The 18,976-nt window shown below is 38.8% G+C and overlaps 2 protein-coding genes across 2 annotated transcripts in view; one reads left to right on the forward strand and one right to left on the reverse strand.

Annotated features, from left to right (window-relative positions):
- Positions 1 to 18,976, forward strand: part of LOC140508116 (uncharacterized) — a 138,634-nt gene that overhangs the window by 88,668 nt on the left and 30,990 nt on the right. The window lies entirely within an intron of this gene.
- LOC140508080 (uncharacterized) lies at positions 6,445 to 11,084 on the reverse strand. Its single transcript, XM_072615821.1, has 2 exons — positions 10,944 to 11,084; positions 6,445 to 8,793 (listed from the first exon to the last, which is right to left on the reverse strand). Exon 2 carries the CDS (start codon positions 8,611 to 8,613, stop codon positions 6,826 to 6,828), a length of 1,788 nt encoding a protein of 595 aa, XP_072471922.1. The 5' UTR covers positions 8,614 to 8,793; positions 10,944 to 11,084; the 3' UTR covers positions 6,445 to 6,825.

Below are 18,976 nucleotides of genomic sequence, written 5' to 3' on the forward strand. Positions count from 1 at the left end.
TTTTATGAACTCTGTTATATTTTCCTAAGTTGCAAACTCCACTAATGCATGAATCTATAAAATTTAAAATTGATTTTCTTTTTTGCTAAGTCTTAAACTACATTTAATATTCCCTATCTTGGTCCCATCCCCTTTGTAAATTTCACCTATCACCCATAACCCTGAGAAACTTGCCTAACCGTCAAGCTTCTGTCTTGCAATTACTTGTACCTTATAACTCCACCCATACTCCATTTTCCAGAAAACCTTGATTAACCTAGAAGGTCAAATCTCATTCATTTGAACTATCATAGCAACTCCTAGGGCCTGGGAACCTTTGTCTTGTGACTTGAGTCACATGTTTTAGTTTTAGAAGGGCTTTCTGGAGAGGATCTCAATTCTGACCAGATCATTGATAGGCAATCAGAAGAATACCCATTTCTGCAGCTCAAAATTCTGCTTTTTCATCTTGCTAATTGTTATAAAAACACCAACAGTCCTCAGTCAGGATCTTGGCTTATTGAGAGAGGCTGCTGACTCAATTTGTTTCATTAGTGTTAGCTTACTAAAAAATTATTATCAGAATCTTGTCCCTCAGTTTACCTTAGTTTTCAAATGTAACAATTTCCATCTCGAATGGGACTGGAGAAGAGGGGTGTTTCATACAGATTACCTATGGGAGGCACTGGAGTTTGGGGACTCCAGCCACTAACGTGTTCACTCTTAATGTGGTCAGACAGAAGGAAAGGAAGACAGCTTTGGAGGGGTTAATAGTCACTTTCTTCTAATCTAGTCTTCTCAAGAGGGAGATACTGATAATAGGAGCACCAGCTCCTACTGCTTTCCCTAATCACCCTTCAAGCAGGGGCCAAGAAGAAAGGGAAGCAACTATCCCTAGGTCTCCATGGGGTCAGTGAAGGTTGGCACACCTTGGGGGCCACTTGAGGCAGATACATGCATTCCTCTACACTTTACTGAAATCCCAAATGGGTTCTCTAGTCACTGACCAGGGCCCACTTGCTTTTAACCATGCTAATTGGGTAGGGAGGTAGGAGTGGGATTGAGGAGTGGTCAGTTCTTAAAGGACCATTAACTTTTTGTATCTAGAAACCAGAGTTCACTATGAGAAGCCCACTGGGGTGGGGGTGGGGAGGAGGTGGGCTTCTAAAGTGTGTATTTTTAGGCCTGCAATGGTATTAAGTCAACTAATAGTCACGGCCATTCTGTTTGTTACCAGTCAATGTCCTGTTTATATAAGACAGCCTTGGCAGTGGACATATATCTTGACTCCTGGAATGTATGTGGAAACTGAGTGAGTCAGTGCATGATGGTTCCATTGCTACCAGATAGTACTGTTTAGACAAGAGAAATTTTATGAAGTCAGCTTGGTCTTTTAACAGGGAGACATAGTTTGCTTCACTGAGACCCACTCATAAATTATTGCCAGAGATAGGGTCTTTACTTGGGTGTGGTCTGACTTGCACATAGAGAAGATGTCTCTCTCAATAGACAGGATGAGTTATTTTACAAAATCAAATCTCTTCTCCAACCTTTTACCTTTATCCTGTCTGTATACCCCCATTTCAAATGTATTTCTTGTAAACAATACATTGTTGGACTATTTTGTATGATTGTTTTCCAGAATATTTTGTGCTTCAGCTGATATAAAAAAGCAGGGGTAGCAATCCTAATATCAGACAAAGCAAAGTAGAAATATATCTAATCAAAAGAAGAAAGCAAGTAAACTGTAACCTGCTAAAAGACACCATAGAAAATCAAGCAATTTCATTACTAAACATATATACTCCAAGTAGGATAGCATTCAAATTCTTAGAGAAGTTAAGGGACTTATAGGAAGAAATAGACAGCAAGCTATACCAGTTGGGGACCTCAACCTCCCCTTCTCTGACCTTGATAGATCTAACCTCAAAATAAACAAGAAAGAAGTTAAGGAGGTGAATAAAACTCTGGATAAGATAGATATGAGAGATCTCTGGAGAAAGTTGAATGGGGATAGAAAGGAACATACCTTTTTCTCAGCAGTACATGGCACATATACAAAAACTGACCATGTACTAGGACATAAAAACCTCAAAATTCAGGACAGAAAAGGAGAGATAGTCAATGTGTACTTCTCAGATCATAACACAATAAAAATTATATGTAATCAAAGGCCATAGAAATATAAACCAACAACTAATTGAAAACTAAACAATCTAATCCTAGAGAAGGAGTGGGTTAAACAACAAATGATGGAAACAATCAACAACTTCATTCAAGAGAATGACAATAATGAGACAACCTACCAAATCTTATGGGATACTGTAGGAGTAGTTCTTAGGGGAAGTTTTATATCATTGAATGCCTACTTGAATAAAATAGAGGAAGAGGAGATCAATGAATTGAGCATGCAACTGAAAAAGCCAGAAAAAGAACAAATTGAAAATCCCCAAGTAAATACCAAATTAGAAATACTGAAAGCAAAGGAGAGATTAATAAAATTGAAATTAAGAAACTATTGAACTAATAAATAACACTAACAGTTGGTTTTATGAAAAGAACAATAAAATTGATAAATCTTTGGTCAATTTGATTAAAAAAAGAAAGAAGAAAACCAAATTACCAATATCAAAAATGAAAAGGGTGAGCTAACCTCCAATGAGGAAGAAATTAAAACACTACTTAGAAATTACTTTGCCCAACTGTATGCCCATAAATCTGACAATCTAAATGAGAAGGATGATTATTTTTAAAAATATAAATTGCCCAGATGAACAGAAGAGAAAGCTGAGTACTTAAATAACCTCATCTCAGAAAAGGAAATTGAGCAAGCCATCAATGAACTCCCTAGGAAAAATCTCCAAGGTCAGATGGATTTACAAGTGAATTCCATCAAATATTTAGAGAGCAGTTAATTCCAACATATAGACTATCTGGGAAAATTGGTGAAGAAGGAGTGCTACCAAATTCTTTTTATGATACAAATATGGTTCTGATACCTAAACCAGGAAGAGCCAAAACAGAGAAAGAAAATCATAGACCAATTTCTCTAATGAATGTAGATGCAAAAATTTTAAATACAATTTAAGCAAAAAGAATATAGCAACTTGTCATAAGAATAATACATTATAATCAGGTAGGATTCATACCAGGAATTCAGGGCTGGTCCAATATTAGGGAAACTATTAGCATTATTAATCATATCAACAACAAAACTAGCAGAAACTACATGATTATTTCAATAGATGCAGAAAAAGCTTTTGACAAAATACAACACCCATTCGTACTGAAAACACTGGTGAGCATAGGAATACATGGAACTTTCCATAAAATAATAAGCAGTATCTACCTAATACCTTCAGCAAGCATTATATTCAATGGGGGAAAGCTAGATGCATTTCCAATAAGATCAGGGGTGAAACAAGGATGTCCACTATCACCACTATTATTCAATATGTTACTAGAAATGTTAGCGATAGCAGTAAGAGAAGAAAAAGAAATTGAAAGAATTAAAATAGTCAAAGAAGAAACTGAATTATCACTCTTTGCACATGATATGATGATATACTTAGAGAATCCCAGAGAATCAAGTAAAAAACTACTTAAAATAAAAGAACTTTGGGAAACTAGCAGGTTACAAAATAAATCCACATGTCATCTGCATTTCTATATATTACTAACAAAGCCCAACAGCAAGAGATAGAAAGAGAAATCCCATTTAAAGCTACAGTAGACAGTGTAAAATATTGGGGAGTCTACCTGCCGAAACAAACCAAGGGATTATAGGAGCACAATTGCAAAACACTTTTCACGCAAATAAAGTCAGATCTAAGTAAGTGGAAAAACATCAGTTACTCATAGGTAGGCCAAGCTAATATAATAAAAATGATAATTCCACATAAGTTAATTTATTTATTCAGTACTATACCAATCAAACCACCAGATAATTATTTTCTAGAGCTAGAAAAAGATAATATCAAAATTCATCAGGAAGAACAAAAGGTCCAGAATATCAAGGACACGAATGAAAACAAATGCTAGAGAAGGTAATCTAGCCCTACCAGATATCAAATTGTATCATAAAGCAACAATCATCAAAATCACTTGGTACTGGCTAAGAAATAGAGTGGTAGACCAGTGGAATAGGTAAGGTACTTAAGATATAATAGTCAATGAATATAGCAATCTACTGTTTGATAAACCCAAGAACCCCAGCTTCTGGGATAAGAACTCAGTGTCTGACAAAAATTGCTGGGGAAACTGGATAACAGTGTGGTGGAAATTAGGCATAGGCCAATGCCTGACACTGTACACAAGAATAAAGTCCAAATGGACACATGATCGTGGTATGAAAATTGATAGTAAAAACAAATCAGGGGAGCAAGGAGTAGTGTATTTGTCAGATTTATGGAGAATGGAGAAATTTATGACCAAAGAAAAGATAGAGAACATTACGAAATGCAAAATCAATCATTTTGATTACATTAAATTGAAAAGTTTTTGCACAAACAAACCCAATGCAACCAAGATTAGGAAGGAAACAGAAAACTGGGAAAGAATTTTTGCAACTAGTGTCTGTGATAAAGGTCTCATTTCTAAAATACATAAAGAACTGAGTCAAATGTGCAAAAATTCAACTCATTCCCCAATTGATAAATGGTCAAAGGATATTGAATGGTCAAAGGAGGATATCTTCCTCCTTTTCAGAGAAAGAAATTAAATCTAGCTATAGTCATATGAAAAAATGCTCTAAATTATTATTGATTAGAGAGATGCAAATCAAAACAACTCTGAAATACCACTTCACTCCTATCAGATTGGCTAACATGACAAAACATGATAAATGCTGGAGAAGATGTGGGAGAGTTGGAACCCTTTTTGGTGGAGCTGTGAGCTGATCCAACCATTCTGGAGAGCAATTTGGAACTATGCCCAAAAGGCTACAAAAGTGTGCATACACTTTGACCCAACAATATCACTTCTAGGACTGTATCCCCAAGAGATCGTAAAAATGGGAAAGGGTCCCACATGTACAAAAATATTTATAGCAGCTGTCTTTATGGTGGCCAAAACCTGAAAGTCAAAAGGATGCCCATCAACTGGGGAATGACTGAACATGTTGTGGTACATGAATGTAATGGAATACTATTGTTCTATAAGAAATGATGAACAGGAAGACTTCAGAGAGGCCTGGAAGGACTTATATGATCTGATGCTGAGTGAAAGGAGTAGAACTAGGAGAACTTTGTACACAGCAACAACCACAGTGTGGGAGGAATTTTTCTGGTAGACTTAGCCCTTCACAGCAATGCAAGGACCTAAAATATTCTCGATAGTCTCTTGAGACAAAATGCCATCCACATCCAGAGAAAGCACTATGGAATTGGATTGCAGAATGAAACAGAGTCTTTTCTCATGTGTTTTGTTTTGGTTTGGTTTTTCTCATGATTTCTCCCATTCGTTTTAATTCTTCCATGCAACATGACTAAGGTGAAAATGTATTTAGTTAGAATGTATATGTAGAACGCATATAAGATTGCACACCATACCAGGGGGGTGGGGAGGAGGGAGAAGGAAGGAGAGGGAGGGGAATAAAGTCTAAGATTTATGGAATTGACTGTAGAAAACTGAAATCAAATTCATTAATAAAAGAAAATGACAAGACAATGAATATTGTACTGTGCAGAAAATCTGTTGAATCATTTTCCTAAATCATTTATTAAAGAGAGATTTTTAGACTTTTGTATTCTGGGTCACTAACACTGCTCAAAGGAGAGGTGATTAGTTTGTTTCTCTTCTCACCACACTCAGCCTAAACTATAAACTAGTAGATGGAAAAGGAGTTTCTAATGAATCTTGATCTGAGATATTTAAAAAATTATGGGGGAAAGGTTCTGAATTTAAATCTTGAATGTATTTATTGCATTGCTCAAGGTACAAAGCTGTGCCTTTGTAAATATTTATTAATCTGTCACATTTATGAATCACGTGATTTGAACAATTTAACTTTGGGGAATGGTGTAATGTAGCAGAACTTAACAGAACTCGGTTATCACTTTTGGTGAACAAGTTTGGTATGTCATGTCACTGTGTAATTGATTTGTTTTAAAATGAACAATAACTTTAATAAAATAAAAAAAATAAAACTTGTAGAATGCTTAAAGAAACAAAAAGTTCTGATTTTTACTTTAAAGAATTTTTTTAAATTTTATTTTATTTTAAAGAATTTTTTTTAAAATCACTGAAGGGTAAATTATATAGAAAATTAGTTTTTAAAAAAGGAATGATTCTAAAAATATTTTCTATTTCAAGGCAGAAATTGCAATTCTAGTATTTGGATAAAATGACATTCACTCTGGAAATCATGACATAGTCTGAAATATTTAAAGGTTAAGATACATATCAATCCTTTATAAAATTAGCAAGAAATGACAGAAAAATATACTAGTAAAAATGATTAATGTAAGTGATTTTAAAATCTTTTATTAAATCTAAAACAAGTTACAGAATGAAATGAGAAATGCAGTCCATTATTATGTTGCTTACAGGAAACATATTCAGTGCCAGTCATGTAGGCCAATTAAACCATGTGTAGGTAAAGATTTTCCTTGGTGTGAATTTTTTGATGTTGAAAAAGGCATATTTTTTGCTCTAAATGCTTCTCACACTAATAACCTACATAAGACATTTATTTAGTTTGGTTTCTATGATGATCACACTGTATTGGAAACTTAAAGGGGGTTTTCCTACACACATTACATTTGAAAAATTTCTCACCACTATGAACTGTCTGATTTGGAAAAAGAGATAACTGATAATTGAAGACTTTTCTACATCATTACATTTCTAAAACTTCTCACCAGTGTGAATTCTCTGATGTACAAGGAGACTTGACCTACGAATAAAGGTTTTCCCACAGTGATTACATTTATAAGGCTTCTCTCCTGTATGAGTCCTCTGATGTACAGTAAGTGTTGAATGGTGATTAAAGTCTTTCCCACATCTTTCACATTTATAAGGTTTCTCTCCAGTATGCGTCCTCTTATGCACACTAAGCATTGAATGTTGACTGAAGTTTTTCCCACATTCATCACATTTATAAGGCTTCTCACCAGTATGAATTCTCAGATGTACAAGGAGTTTTGAGCTGTTAATAAAGGCTTTCCCACAGTGATTACATTTATAAGGCTTCTCTCCTGTATGAGTCCTCTGATGTACAGTAAGTGTTGAATGGTGACTAAAGTCTTTCCTACATCTTTCACATTTATAAGGTTTCTCTCCAGTATGAGTCCTCTGATGCACACTAAGTGTTGCATATTGACTGAAGTTTCTCCCACATTTATCACATTTGTAAGGCTTCTCTCCTGTATGAATCCTCCTATGTTTAGTAAGTGTTGAAGGATGACTGAAGGCTTTCCCACATGCTTCACATTTATAAGGCTTCTCTCCAGTGTGAATACCTTGATGTAAAATAAGTTTTGAACTGCTATTAAAAGCTTTTCCACAATCATTGCATTTATAAGGTTTTTCCCCAGTATGAATCCTCTGATGTACAGTAAGTGCTGAAACATGAATGAAGGCTTTCCCACAATCAATACATTTATGGGGTCTCTCTCCAGTATGAATTCTCTGATGTGCAGTAAGATTTGAACTGCAATTGAATTCTTTCCCACACACGTCACATTTATATGGTTTCTCACCAGTATGAGTCCTCTGATGTACAGTAAGTGCTGAAAGGTGACTGAAGACTATCCCACAATCATTACATTTATATGGTTTTTCTCTAGTATGAACCCTCTTATGTGCAGTAAGTTTTGATCTCTGATTGAATTCTTTCCCACATTCATCACATTTATATGCTTTCTCACCAGTGTGAGTCTTCTGATGTATAATAAATGTTGAAAGGTCACTGAAGTCTCTCTGACAATCATTACACTTACAAGGTTTCTCACCAGTATGAATCCTCTGATGTGCAATAACATTTGAACTCTTACTGAAGTCTTTCCCACATACATCACATTTATATGGTTTCTCACCAGTATGAGTCCTCTGATGTACAATAAGTGTTGAATGGTAACCGAAACCTTTCCCACATTCTTCACATTTATAAGGTTTCTCTCCAGTGTGAATAACCTGATGTAAAATCAATTTTGAGCTGCTAATAAAAGCTTTCCCACAGTGATCACATTTATAAAGCTTGTCTCCTGTATGAGTTCTCTGATGTACAATAAGTTTTGAACTCTGACTGAAACCTTTCCCACATTCTTCACATTCATAAGGTTTCTCTCCAGTGTGAATAATCTGATGTAAAATAAGTTTTGAACTACTAATAAAAGCTTTTCCACAGCCATCACATTCATAAGGTTTTTCCCCAGTATGAATCCTCTTGTGTGCAGTAAGATTTGAACTCCTATTGAATTCTTTCCCACAGTTATCACATTTATAAGACTTTTCACCAGTATGAGTCTGCTGATGTACAGTAAGTGTTGACCTGTAACTGAAACCTTTCCCACATTCATCACATTTATAAGATTTTTCTCTGGCATGAATTCTCTGACATAACTTGAATTTTGAGCTTTTAGCAAAAGCTTTCCTCCCCTGGGGACATTTAGAAAGTTTCTCTGCAGTGTACATTTATGGTACTTTACTAAACCAACTGTGACTCCCAGTTTCCCTGATGCCTCCACAGCTTGTCAGCACATATTTCCACTTCTCCATAAACAGAGTAAAAAAGGTGAGTCTTTTTTCTTCTCACTTCCTTAGAAATGTCTCCATATAGAGTTGACTCCTCAGTCTTCGGTCTAGACTCTCAGGCTGAAAGAGATGAAGACATGTGTAAGCTTCTCTGTGACCTCTTTTAAGGAAATGGTAACTATTGTACTGGGAATGAAGTCAAGCCCTTACTATATTGACAGTAGACAAAGGGAAAAGTCTTTAGTTCACTCAAACATAGCCTTGAACTCAGGGGAAAAGTAGAGAAGGCTCACAGAGATGGGAGGGAAGACTGACCAATACTCAAGATAAGCACAGAGCTCAGAAGAAATTCTGTAGGGTGAGATTAATGAGGGGTGATCAGAGAACAGGGTGGAACTTCACAATCCAATTCATGAGAGCTTCCAAGGAAAATGAAAAAAGATGAAGGGAAATATCAGAGGGAGAGTTGAGCTCAATGAACCCTCAATAGTCCAGGTACTGTGCTAGAGACTGGGGATCTAGACACCCAAGGAAAAGAGTCTACATTCATGGCCCATACATCCTATGGAGAGAGACAACATGAATACATCTGAGCACAAAGACACTTGTCCTAAATAACAGGTCAACTGTGGGGAGTGGATGAGCAAAGGCTTCATGTAGAAGGTGCAGGCTGAGCAGAATTCTGAAGGAGATTAGAGATGAGTAGAAGCAGAGGTAAGCTGAGCCTGTGCAGAGTCTTGGAGACAGGGCATGGAGAGCTGGATGGGAGGAGCAACAGGAAGGCCTGTTGGGCAGGACTATGGGTCTCGTGAAAGATTGTAATGAATAACAAGCCAGGAAAGGCAGGTTGGAACTAGGTAGAGAGGGTTTCAAATGCTGAGCAGAGAAGAGAGAATGAATTCTAGAAGCAAAAGGGAGTTCACTGAAGTGGAGAATGACAAGGTCTGATTGAGGCTGGAGAGTCAAGGCTGACAGTCATCAGTGACAGAAGACAGCCTTGTGTCCCAGAGATCCTTGGTTTAGGAGTCAGAAGGTGTGCTTTCCAGTATTAGAGGAGCTACATAGCACTGGTTCAGTTGGACATGGGGTCAATACAGTTGGCCCTTCTGGGTTTATATTTCCTCATCTACTAATTAAAGATAATGTCCAACAAATCCTTAGGTATTGAAGTGAAGGAGAGAGATCAATGATCCTAGACTCAGGCAGACCTGAGTTCAAATCAAGCCCCAGGTACTTCATAGCTGGTGGACCTGGATTAAGTCACGTCCTCTCTGCCTGACTCAGTTTCCTTAGTGGTAAAGTGAGAACCTAGCACACAAGGCTGTTGTGAGGATGAAAAAGATAATTTTGTTAAAGGCTTCGCAGAGTGCCTGGCATATCACAGGCACTGAAGAAACGCTTGCCAGTCTTGTTTTGTTTATTCCCTCATCTCTTGATCTCTTTGTGCATTTGTTTATGATCTCTGTCTGATCCTCTGAGGCTTCCAGATTCTCCCAATCAGGATGCATCACGTTTGATAAAACTCAAGGTCCTGTCTAAACATCAATTGATGAACTATTAAATGTTTAAGCCCTATTATTATTAAGCACTACTAAGTGCTTACTGTGTACCATGCACTCTGCTAAGTGCTAGAGATACCAAGACAGGCAGAAAATAGTCCCTCCCCTCAAGAAGCTCAGAATGTAATGAGGAAGGAACATGCAAACTAATTTGTACCACACAGACTACAAACAGGATGAACTGGAAACCCCTGGGAGCAGTTCAGGGACTACCCTCTGTGAGCAGCCCCTCTGATTCCCTCATCCCTTGGCAGAGTCGAGGTCTGCCTCTCCTCCAATTCCTTTTTCCCTTATGCCTGTGCCTTGGGCTGAATGGGAAGCTCTCAGACGACAGGAGCTGTGGGCTTTGGCCTCTGACTCCCCATCACCCACAGCTGGGTCTGGTACCTAGCACAGGTTTAATGGATGAGGGCGATATTGGAACCTTGTTGGGGAACTGAGGCCCCCAGAAGAAGCCAGGGCCTCCTTTCCTCTGAAGTCAGGAGTGACCCTCAGCTATGTCTTCCCAAGACCCTCTCTGGAGGCTTTGCTTGTCATCAGGACAGGAAGTGAGTGCCCTTGATGGTTGGTGGGGGTTTTCAAGTGAGCAGGACCTGAGGGAGAGGAGACATTGGGGCAGAGTTGCCACAGCAGAGACAGACCCCACAGGGCCTGGGGTTCCAAAAAGAAGCCCCAGGTTCAGACCAATGGACCCAGAGCAGGAGCCCCTACCTGGAAGAACCCACCAGGACTGAAGGCAACGTGAAGATTCTCCATCAGAACTTGCAGGCCAGGCACCTCCAACTTTCTCATCTGGGCTCTTGCCTTTCAGGGCTGGGAAACTCTGGGCCTCAGGCTCTGAAGCTCCTGCCTTTATCCCAGGCCTCAGCTCTACCCAACCCCACCCTGAGCCTGCCTCAGTTCCAGCTGCTAGGAGTTCCCCTAATTCAGGGATGGTTTCAAGCCTTTGAGGAAGGAACCCTGGGATGAAGGGCACACACCCTTAGAAGACTGTCCTTTCTCTGTCTGTGTGACACAGAAGTCTGGCCCAGAAGGGAGGAGGGTTTGGTTTTGCTTGTTTTGTGTTTTTTGGATGTGACTTTTCATTAGTGGAGAGAATGCTGATGTGTGCCTGCATGAAGGTTAGAATTGGTAAAAGAGTCTTTGTAGATTAAGAGTCACTCATGGTGAGAGACTCTTTTCCATTGACTCCAGGAAGGAAAGAGAGAAAGAAGATCCCTTGTAGGCATCTAGGGGAAGCTGGCTCCTCAGGATATCACTGATTTCCATTGGCTTCCCTAAAGACTTGTGGGAATTTTCCCCTGGATGATATGGAATATCTGACTCTTGCTTGAGTTCAGAGAGCTTGCTCCCAATTAGGAGCCATTTTCTCTAGACTTGAATCTGCACAACTTCTCTGATTTGGTTGGATCCTTCTTGATCAAATGGGTTTCTTTAATATTGACTATTGGTAATGGCCTTTTGTGTAGCCAGATTCAGTGGGCAGGGGCAAATGGTTGAGTGTAATCTATGGTCAGGTCCTTGCCTCTAAAGAGAGTGGTCAGGAATGAGGGCTTTGGGGTTAGAACCAGCCACGCTCCCAGACCAGCACTATTTAGGAAAGCAAAGAGTAATTCTAGTCCAATGTAGAGTGGAGAATAGAGCAGCCAGCTAGCCTGGGGCACTTCTCCTGCTCCCTTTAAGGCAGGCTTCAGTGTCTTTTAGAGTGGAAGCACTTGGTAGAGACAGCTCCTTTTCTTCTCAGGAGATACATTTATAAGCAATTCAGTTTCCTGGCATGGCACTGGTATACTGTCTAGATTTCACAGGCAATATACATACATGCATATATACATACCCACATACAAATATGCATATGCAAATATACACACACATGCACATATATACACAGCTATTTATTTATATACATATGTGTACATGTTTTGCTCAATTTTATCATCTTTGCTTTTTGCCATGTCTGGGAAGCCATATCTGTTACTTATAATTTCTCTGTATATTTTTTGAAGTTCAGGATGCTGAATCCCCTAAACTAGGTGAATGATCTACATGTTTTGTTAAAGGATTGAAACATGTGCTTGATTAGATTGTTCACACCTCAAAAGTTGCCTTTCCTTTTATGAATGTAGATCTAAGAACCTGTGATAGCAGGCTCCCTGTGTATATTGGGGTACTTACTGTTACAGAATGATGGTGAATTCATTGAGAAAATATAAAAGGACTGCCTTGCTGCAGTGAGGGCCCAGCTGAGTTTATGCAACCTAAATTGGTAGAGGACCAATTCAGCCTAGTTCCCTTATTTTGCCCAGCTCTGTTTGGCAGCATGTAAATAGGATGATACATACAGAAAACTAGTGTTCTGCTAGCCACTTAAAATAAACAACTGAGTGGTTCTTCATCTTTTTTGCATCCACTCACCAGCCATGACAGAGAACATAAGGAGAATTTCTGATCAAACTGTCTGCCAGCCACTACTGGTGCTTCATGTGGGGAAAAAAGATACCACCAAAAGCCATTATGAAACAAATGGTATTATAATGTTCGATGAAATATAAACAATTGAGGGCCATTCTCTCTTCTCTCTTGGATTCCAGTGCCCAAATCACCATCTTCATCTCCAACTCAATCCCCCCTCTCATTCTAGGCCACTACACTAGACATGGTGCTCCCCTTCCCACAGGCTGGCCTCCCATTTCTTTAGCCTCCTGATATCCAATTTAACAGATTCATTGAATCTCAGCTCTGCCTTAGCCTCCCTTAGTTACACACTACATACACCACAACATCACTCAAAACTGTGTGACTTCCATTATTGTTTACTTTGTAATTTCCTTGACCACCTTGTCCTCTTTATTCACCATCAATCCTCATCTACCCAGAATGCTGCAGAGCTAAACTCATTGCTTCCTTCTCAGCCCTCTACAGAGTGTCCACTCAATGTGTAGATGGCCTTCTTTTGACATCACGTGTATTCCTACAGAGGCTACAGTCTTTCTAGCAGTGTTCCCTAGCTCCAACTATTTAATAGGTATCTTTTTCTTCCCAATTATCTAGGATTTCTGTAGAAAAATGATGTAATTAATAAGACCGACAAGAAAATTTTTATTTCCTAAAATAGATAGTAATGGCTTGAATTTTCACATTAAAATAACAATGTTTCCAGAAACAAAAGATGCTGATACTGATATCTAAAAATCAATGCAGATAAATAATCAAAACTCTAGTTTAAGAAAAAAACAATTATTCCATAAAAACATATCCTATTATAAGACAGAATGACAATGCTAGCATTTGGACAAGGCAACGTTCAAAGTGGAAAATAGTACCTAGTTTGAAATTTGAAATATACAAAGATTAAGATATATAAAAATTCTGTAAAATATTAGCAATTTGACAGAAAAATCAAATATATTGGTAAAAACAAGAAATGTGAATGGTTTAAAATATTTTATTAAATTTAAATGAGTTACAGAATGAAATAAGAAGTGGAGTTCATTATTATGTTACAGGAAACACATTTAGTGCAAATCGAACTAAACTATATGTACATGACTCTCTATGTATGTACCTAGGGTTTTTCCCTCTGCATGAATTTTCTGATACTGAAAATAACTTGCATTTTATCTAAATCTTTCTCATGTGAGAAATATATGTATGACCTTTCATTTAGTACAATGTCTGTAATAATCAACAGAAGCCTTTCCCACATTTGTGACAATTGCAAGACCTCTTTGTAGTGTTAAACTTCTGATATAAGATAAATGTTGAACTATTCCTGAAGGCTTTTCTTTGGTCACTGCATTTATCAGACTTTTCACCAGTATGAATTCTCTGATGTACAATCAGTTTTGAATTCTGGTGGAATGCTTTCTCACGATCAATTGATCGTTACATTGACAAAGCTTGTCAACAGTGTGAATATAATGATGTACACAGAGGTGTGAACTCTGGCTAAAGACTTTCCCACAGTCATGAGAATAATCTTATGTGCAATAAGATTTGATGCGTGATGGAATTCTTTCCCACATTTATCACATTTATATGGTTTCCCTCCAGTGAGAATAACCTCATGTCAAAGAAGATTTGAATGACAGCTGAAGTCTATTCCACATTCATCACATTTGTAGGGCCTCTCATGAGTATGAATTCTCTGATGTACAATAAAGTTTGAACTCTGAATGAAGGCTTTTCTGCATACATTACACTTACAAGGTTTCTTACAAGGTTCTTACAAGGTTTCTCACCAGTATGAATCCTCTGATGTACATTAAGTTTTGATTTCTGATTGAAGGCTTTGTCACTTTCATTGCCTTTATGAGGTTTTTCTCTAGCATGAATTCTCTGATATAAAAAAAGACGAGCTTTCACCAAAAGCTCAAGGTAGAAAGGTTTTCTCCAAGATACATTCTTGGCATCTTATTAAATTGAGTGAACATAAAATGCTGCAAAAGTGAATCCTGTTTTCTTGATATCCCGTCATCACACATTTCTACTTCTCCATAAACAGTCACAGAGATGAGTCTTTTTGCTTCTCTCTTCCACAGAAATGTCTCCATGTGAAATTGCTTCCTCAGTCTTAGATCTAGACTCTCAGTTTGAAACATATGAAAGAAATGTGTGAACTTCCATATGATCCCTTCTAAGGCAATGGTAACTATTGTAATGGAAATGAAGTCAAGCCCTAGTGACATAGAGTCATAACCATAGTGATAAGAGACATAAAAGGAAAAGTCTTGAGTTCTCTCAAACATAGCCTTGAACTCAGGGGTAAAGTAGAGAAAGTCCACAGAGCTGGGAGGGAAGGCTGACCACTACTCAAGGTGAATGCAGAGTTCAGAAGGAATTTTGTAGGGGAGGTTAATGAGGAGTGATCAGAGAATGGGGTGGAACTCTACAATCCAATCCATGAGAACTTGCCTTAAGAGTGAAGGGAAGATGAAGGAGGAAGAAGGGAAATATCAGAAGGAGAGCTGGGCTCAGTGAACATTTCAGATCAGAAAATGGGCCTGTCAATCCACCAAACAGCTTTCCTTAAGCACCTTCAATGGTACAGGGGCTGTGCTAGAGATTGGGGATCCAGAGACCCAAGAGAAAGAGCCTGTCCTCAAGGACCTCACATCCTATGGGAGAGACAGTATGAATACATCTTGAGTACAAGGACACTTGTCCTAAATACCAGGTCAATTGAGGGGAGGAGATAAGGAAAGGTTTCCTGAAGAAGGTGCAGGCTGAGCACCTTCTGAAATTCTGAAAGAAATTAGAGATTAACAGAGGCAGAGGTGAACACAGCCTGTGTGGAGATTTGGAGACAGGATGGAGTGCTGCGTTGATGGACCAGCAGAAAGGCTTGTTAAGCAGGACCATGAGTTTTGTGGAAAATTGTAATGAATATTAAGCCTGGAAAAGTAGGTTGAAACTAGGTAGAGCAGGCTTTAAATGCTGAACAGATATGTGTACATGAATTCTAGAGGCAAAAGGGAGTCCCTGGAGTTCACTGAAGTGAAAGATGACATGGTCTGATTGGGTCTGGAGAGTAAAGTCAGACTCTATCATAAGTAACAGGAGGCAGCCTTGTGACCCAGAGAGCCCTGGTTTAGGGGTCAGAAGATGAGTTTTCTACTGTTAGCTACTTAGTACCTATACAATTGGACACTGGGCCAACGCATTGACTTCTCTAGGTTAATATTTCCTCATCTGCTAATTGAAGATAATGTTCCACATAATCTAGAGGCAGTGGGCTAGAGAAGGAGAGAGATCACTGGACCTAGAGTCAGGAAGGCTTGGGTTCAAATTTGACCTCAGACACTTCGTAAATAGGTGAATTTTGGCAAGTCATTTCATCTCTGCCTGACTCAGTTTCCTCAATGAGTTATTGTGAGACTTAATGAGATAATATTTGTAAAGTATGTAGCATTGTGCCTGGCACATAATGGTTGTTGTCCTTCATTCTCAAACAGGACTGAAATGACATCACTATGTTAGTTAAGCTACACTGTGTCTGACTGTGGCTGGTCAGACCAACACAAACCTGGAACATTTCACCATAGGTCAGGTACAAATAGTCAATGTGAGTATTTGAGATGGATTCTCTAAATCTGTGCATTTCACTTTTCTTTTGAGCATCTTCAGTTCTGCTTTACTCATAGAGCACAGCACCTTTTCTGATAAGGGTACACCATGCTAGGTCGTCCTGTGCCAGTCTCTCATATCTTCCAATCAATTCCAAAGGTCTTAAGAGAGAGAGGTTGAGAGTGTCCTTGAATTACGTTTTTCTGACCACCATTGTGAGCACTTGCCCTGTGTGAGTTCTCTACAAAATAATCTTTTTGGCAAGCATAAATTTTGCATTTGAACAAGGTGGCTAGCCCATTGGAGTTGTGCTCTCTGAAGTAGAGTTTGAATTCTTGGCAGTTTAGATCGAGAAGTGACCTCAGTCTGTTATCTTATCCTTCCAGTTGACATTCAGAATCTTCCTAAGGCCATTCAAATGAAAGTGATTCAGTTTCTTAGCATGTGTCCAGATTCACAGGCATACAACAATGAGGTCAGCATTATGTTATGAAGGTCTGCAAACCTTCAGTTTGATAGTCAGCCTGATACCTATTCTCTCCCACAGGTTCCTTCAAAGTCTCCCAAACACTGAGTTAGCTCTGGCAATGCATACATCAATGTCATTATCAGTGTGTACATCCCTGGAAAGCACACTGCCAAGGTATGTAAATTTGTCAATAGAATTCAAAAATTCTCATTGGCTGTAACCAATGGCTCCACATATGAATGGTGTGGTGCTGGCTGGTGGAGCACTTGTATTTTCTTGGTGTTAACTGTTAGCCTAAATTATCACAAGCACAGAGGATTGACCCATTCTTTGTTGCATTGAGTTCACATCATCTGAAAAAAACAATCATGCACCAACTCTCCCTCCACTTTAGACTTGGCTGATAGCCTTTTCAAATCGAATGATTTACCATCAGTGCAGGAGCTGACCTTGATACCGTGTTCATCCTCATAGGAGGTGTCTGTCAACATTACTGTAAACATCATGCTAAAAAGCATGGGAGCAAGCACAGAGTCTTGTTTCACTCCATTGGTGACTGGGAAGTGTGAGAGTGTTATCCATTATCCAGACCTCAGACAGGTGTGCTGTCATGAAATTGACATACAATACTGATAAACTTCTATGGACAACCAAAGTTTGACAATTTTCCACAAGCCTTTACAACTGATATATTGAATTTCCTCAATCAGATCTACAAATGCTGTGTACAGACCTCTGTTCTGCTCCTGGCATTTCCCCTGAAGTTGTTGGGCGGCAAACACCATATCTTACTGTTCCTGCTCCTTTCTGAAGCCACACTGGCTCTCAGGTAGATGACTATCTTCCAGGTGCAGGAAAAGGACCCTGGCAAGAATCTTTCTAGCAGTGACTAAGAGAGACCACTTTGTAATTGTCACAGGATAATCTATTTCCTTTACCTTTATAGAGATGGACGGTGGAGGTGTCCTTGAATTCCTGGAGGATGAGCACCTCTTGACATATAACTTGAAAAGTTTCAGTCAGCTTTTGTGTGAGCAATGGTCCCTTGCCTTGCAAATTTCAGCTGGAATAAAATTAGCACCAGGCACTTTGCCAGGTGAGAGTGGCCCGATGGCATTTAAAACTTCTTCTTCAGTAGGAAGTTCAGATACAGAGGGATGGACTTTAACCTGAGGCATAAGGTCAGTGGCTTTAGCGTTGATAGTTGACAAACTGTTGAGAACACTGTAGAAGTATTCAGCCCATCTCTCCAGCATCATGTCCTTGTCACTAATCAATGTGGCTCCATCAGCACTGAATAGCTGAGATGCACCATAGATATTTAGCCCATAAATAGCCTTCAGGGCATCAGAAAAGTCCTTTGGATTGTTACTATCAGCGTACAACTGAATTGGCTGCCTTCCCACTGAGCCAAGATTGCTGCATCTCTTGCAGCTTCAGTTGTAGTTTACATTTGATGGAATTAAATGCTGCCTTCCAAGAGGGAGTTGAGCTATCTTGTTGGTAAACTCTGTGGAGTTTTCATTCTTCATTTAGCAGCTTCTGAATTTTATCATGATTTTCATCAAACCACTCTTGATATTGACCCAGATGAGAAAGTGCAGTGCTGTACAACAAATCCCTGAGAGTTGCCCATTCATTTTCTGGTCCTCTGTTGCCAACCATAGGGTGGCTCAACTTTCCTTCCAAGTTAGCAACAAACTTTTCCCACTCAGAGAAGAGCTTTAATTTTTGGACATTAATTTTTGTGGTTGTCATTTTGCCTTTAGAATGCCACTTTTACTGAATGCGAATATTTAACTTGAAAAAGATAAGTCTATGATCAGTCCAGCACTCTGTACCACACATTACTTTCATCACTCTCATATCCTGTCTGTCTCTTCTCCTTACAATCACATAGTCCATGAAATGCCCATGTTTGCATGAGAGTGGATCCTCCAAGTTTTATTGCATTTATGTTAATGGAAAACAGTGTTGCTAATGAGGAGGTCGAATGATACACAAGTCTTCAGCAGTAAATGACCATTGCTGTTGCTCTTTCCAACTCCATTCCTCCCTAGGACTCCCTGCCAAGTCTGGTAGTCTGAGTGCACTCTAGCATTAAAGTCACCCAGAATTATAAGCTTGTCCTCTTTTGGCACTTTGATGATAAGGGTCTCTGGGTTTTCATAAAATTTTTCTTTGACCTCATCAAGGTTTGTCATGGTGG

Source organism: Notamacropus eugenii, chromosome 5 (assembly GCF_028372415.1).
Source record: "Notamacropus eugenii isolate mMacEug1 chromosome 5, mMacEug1.pri_v2, whole genome shotgun sequence".
Taxonomy (NCBI): Eukaryota; Metazoa; Chordata; class Mammalia; order Diprotodontia; family Macropodidae; genus Notamacropus; species Notamacropus eugenii.

Coding starts and splice junctions, on each gene's coding strand:
- LOC140508080 (XM_072615821.1), bottom strand. CDS start 8,613: ATGTACACTGCAGAGAAACTTTCTAAATGTCCCCAGGGGAGGAAAGCT.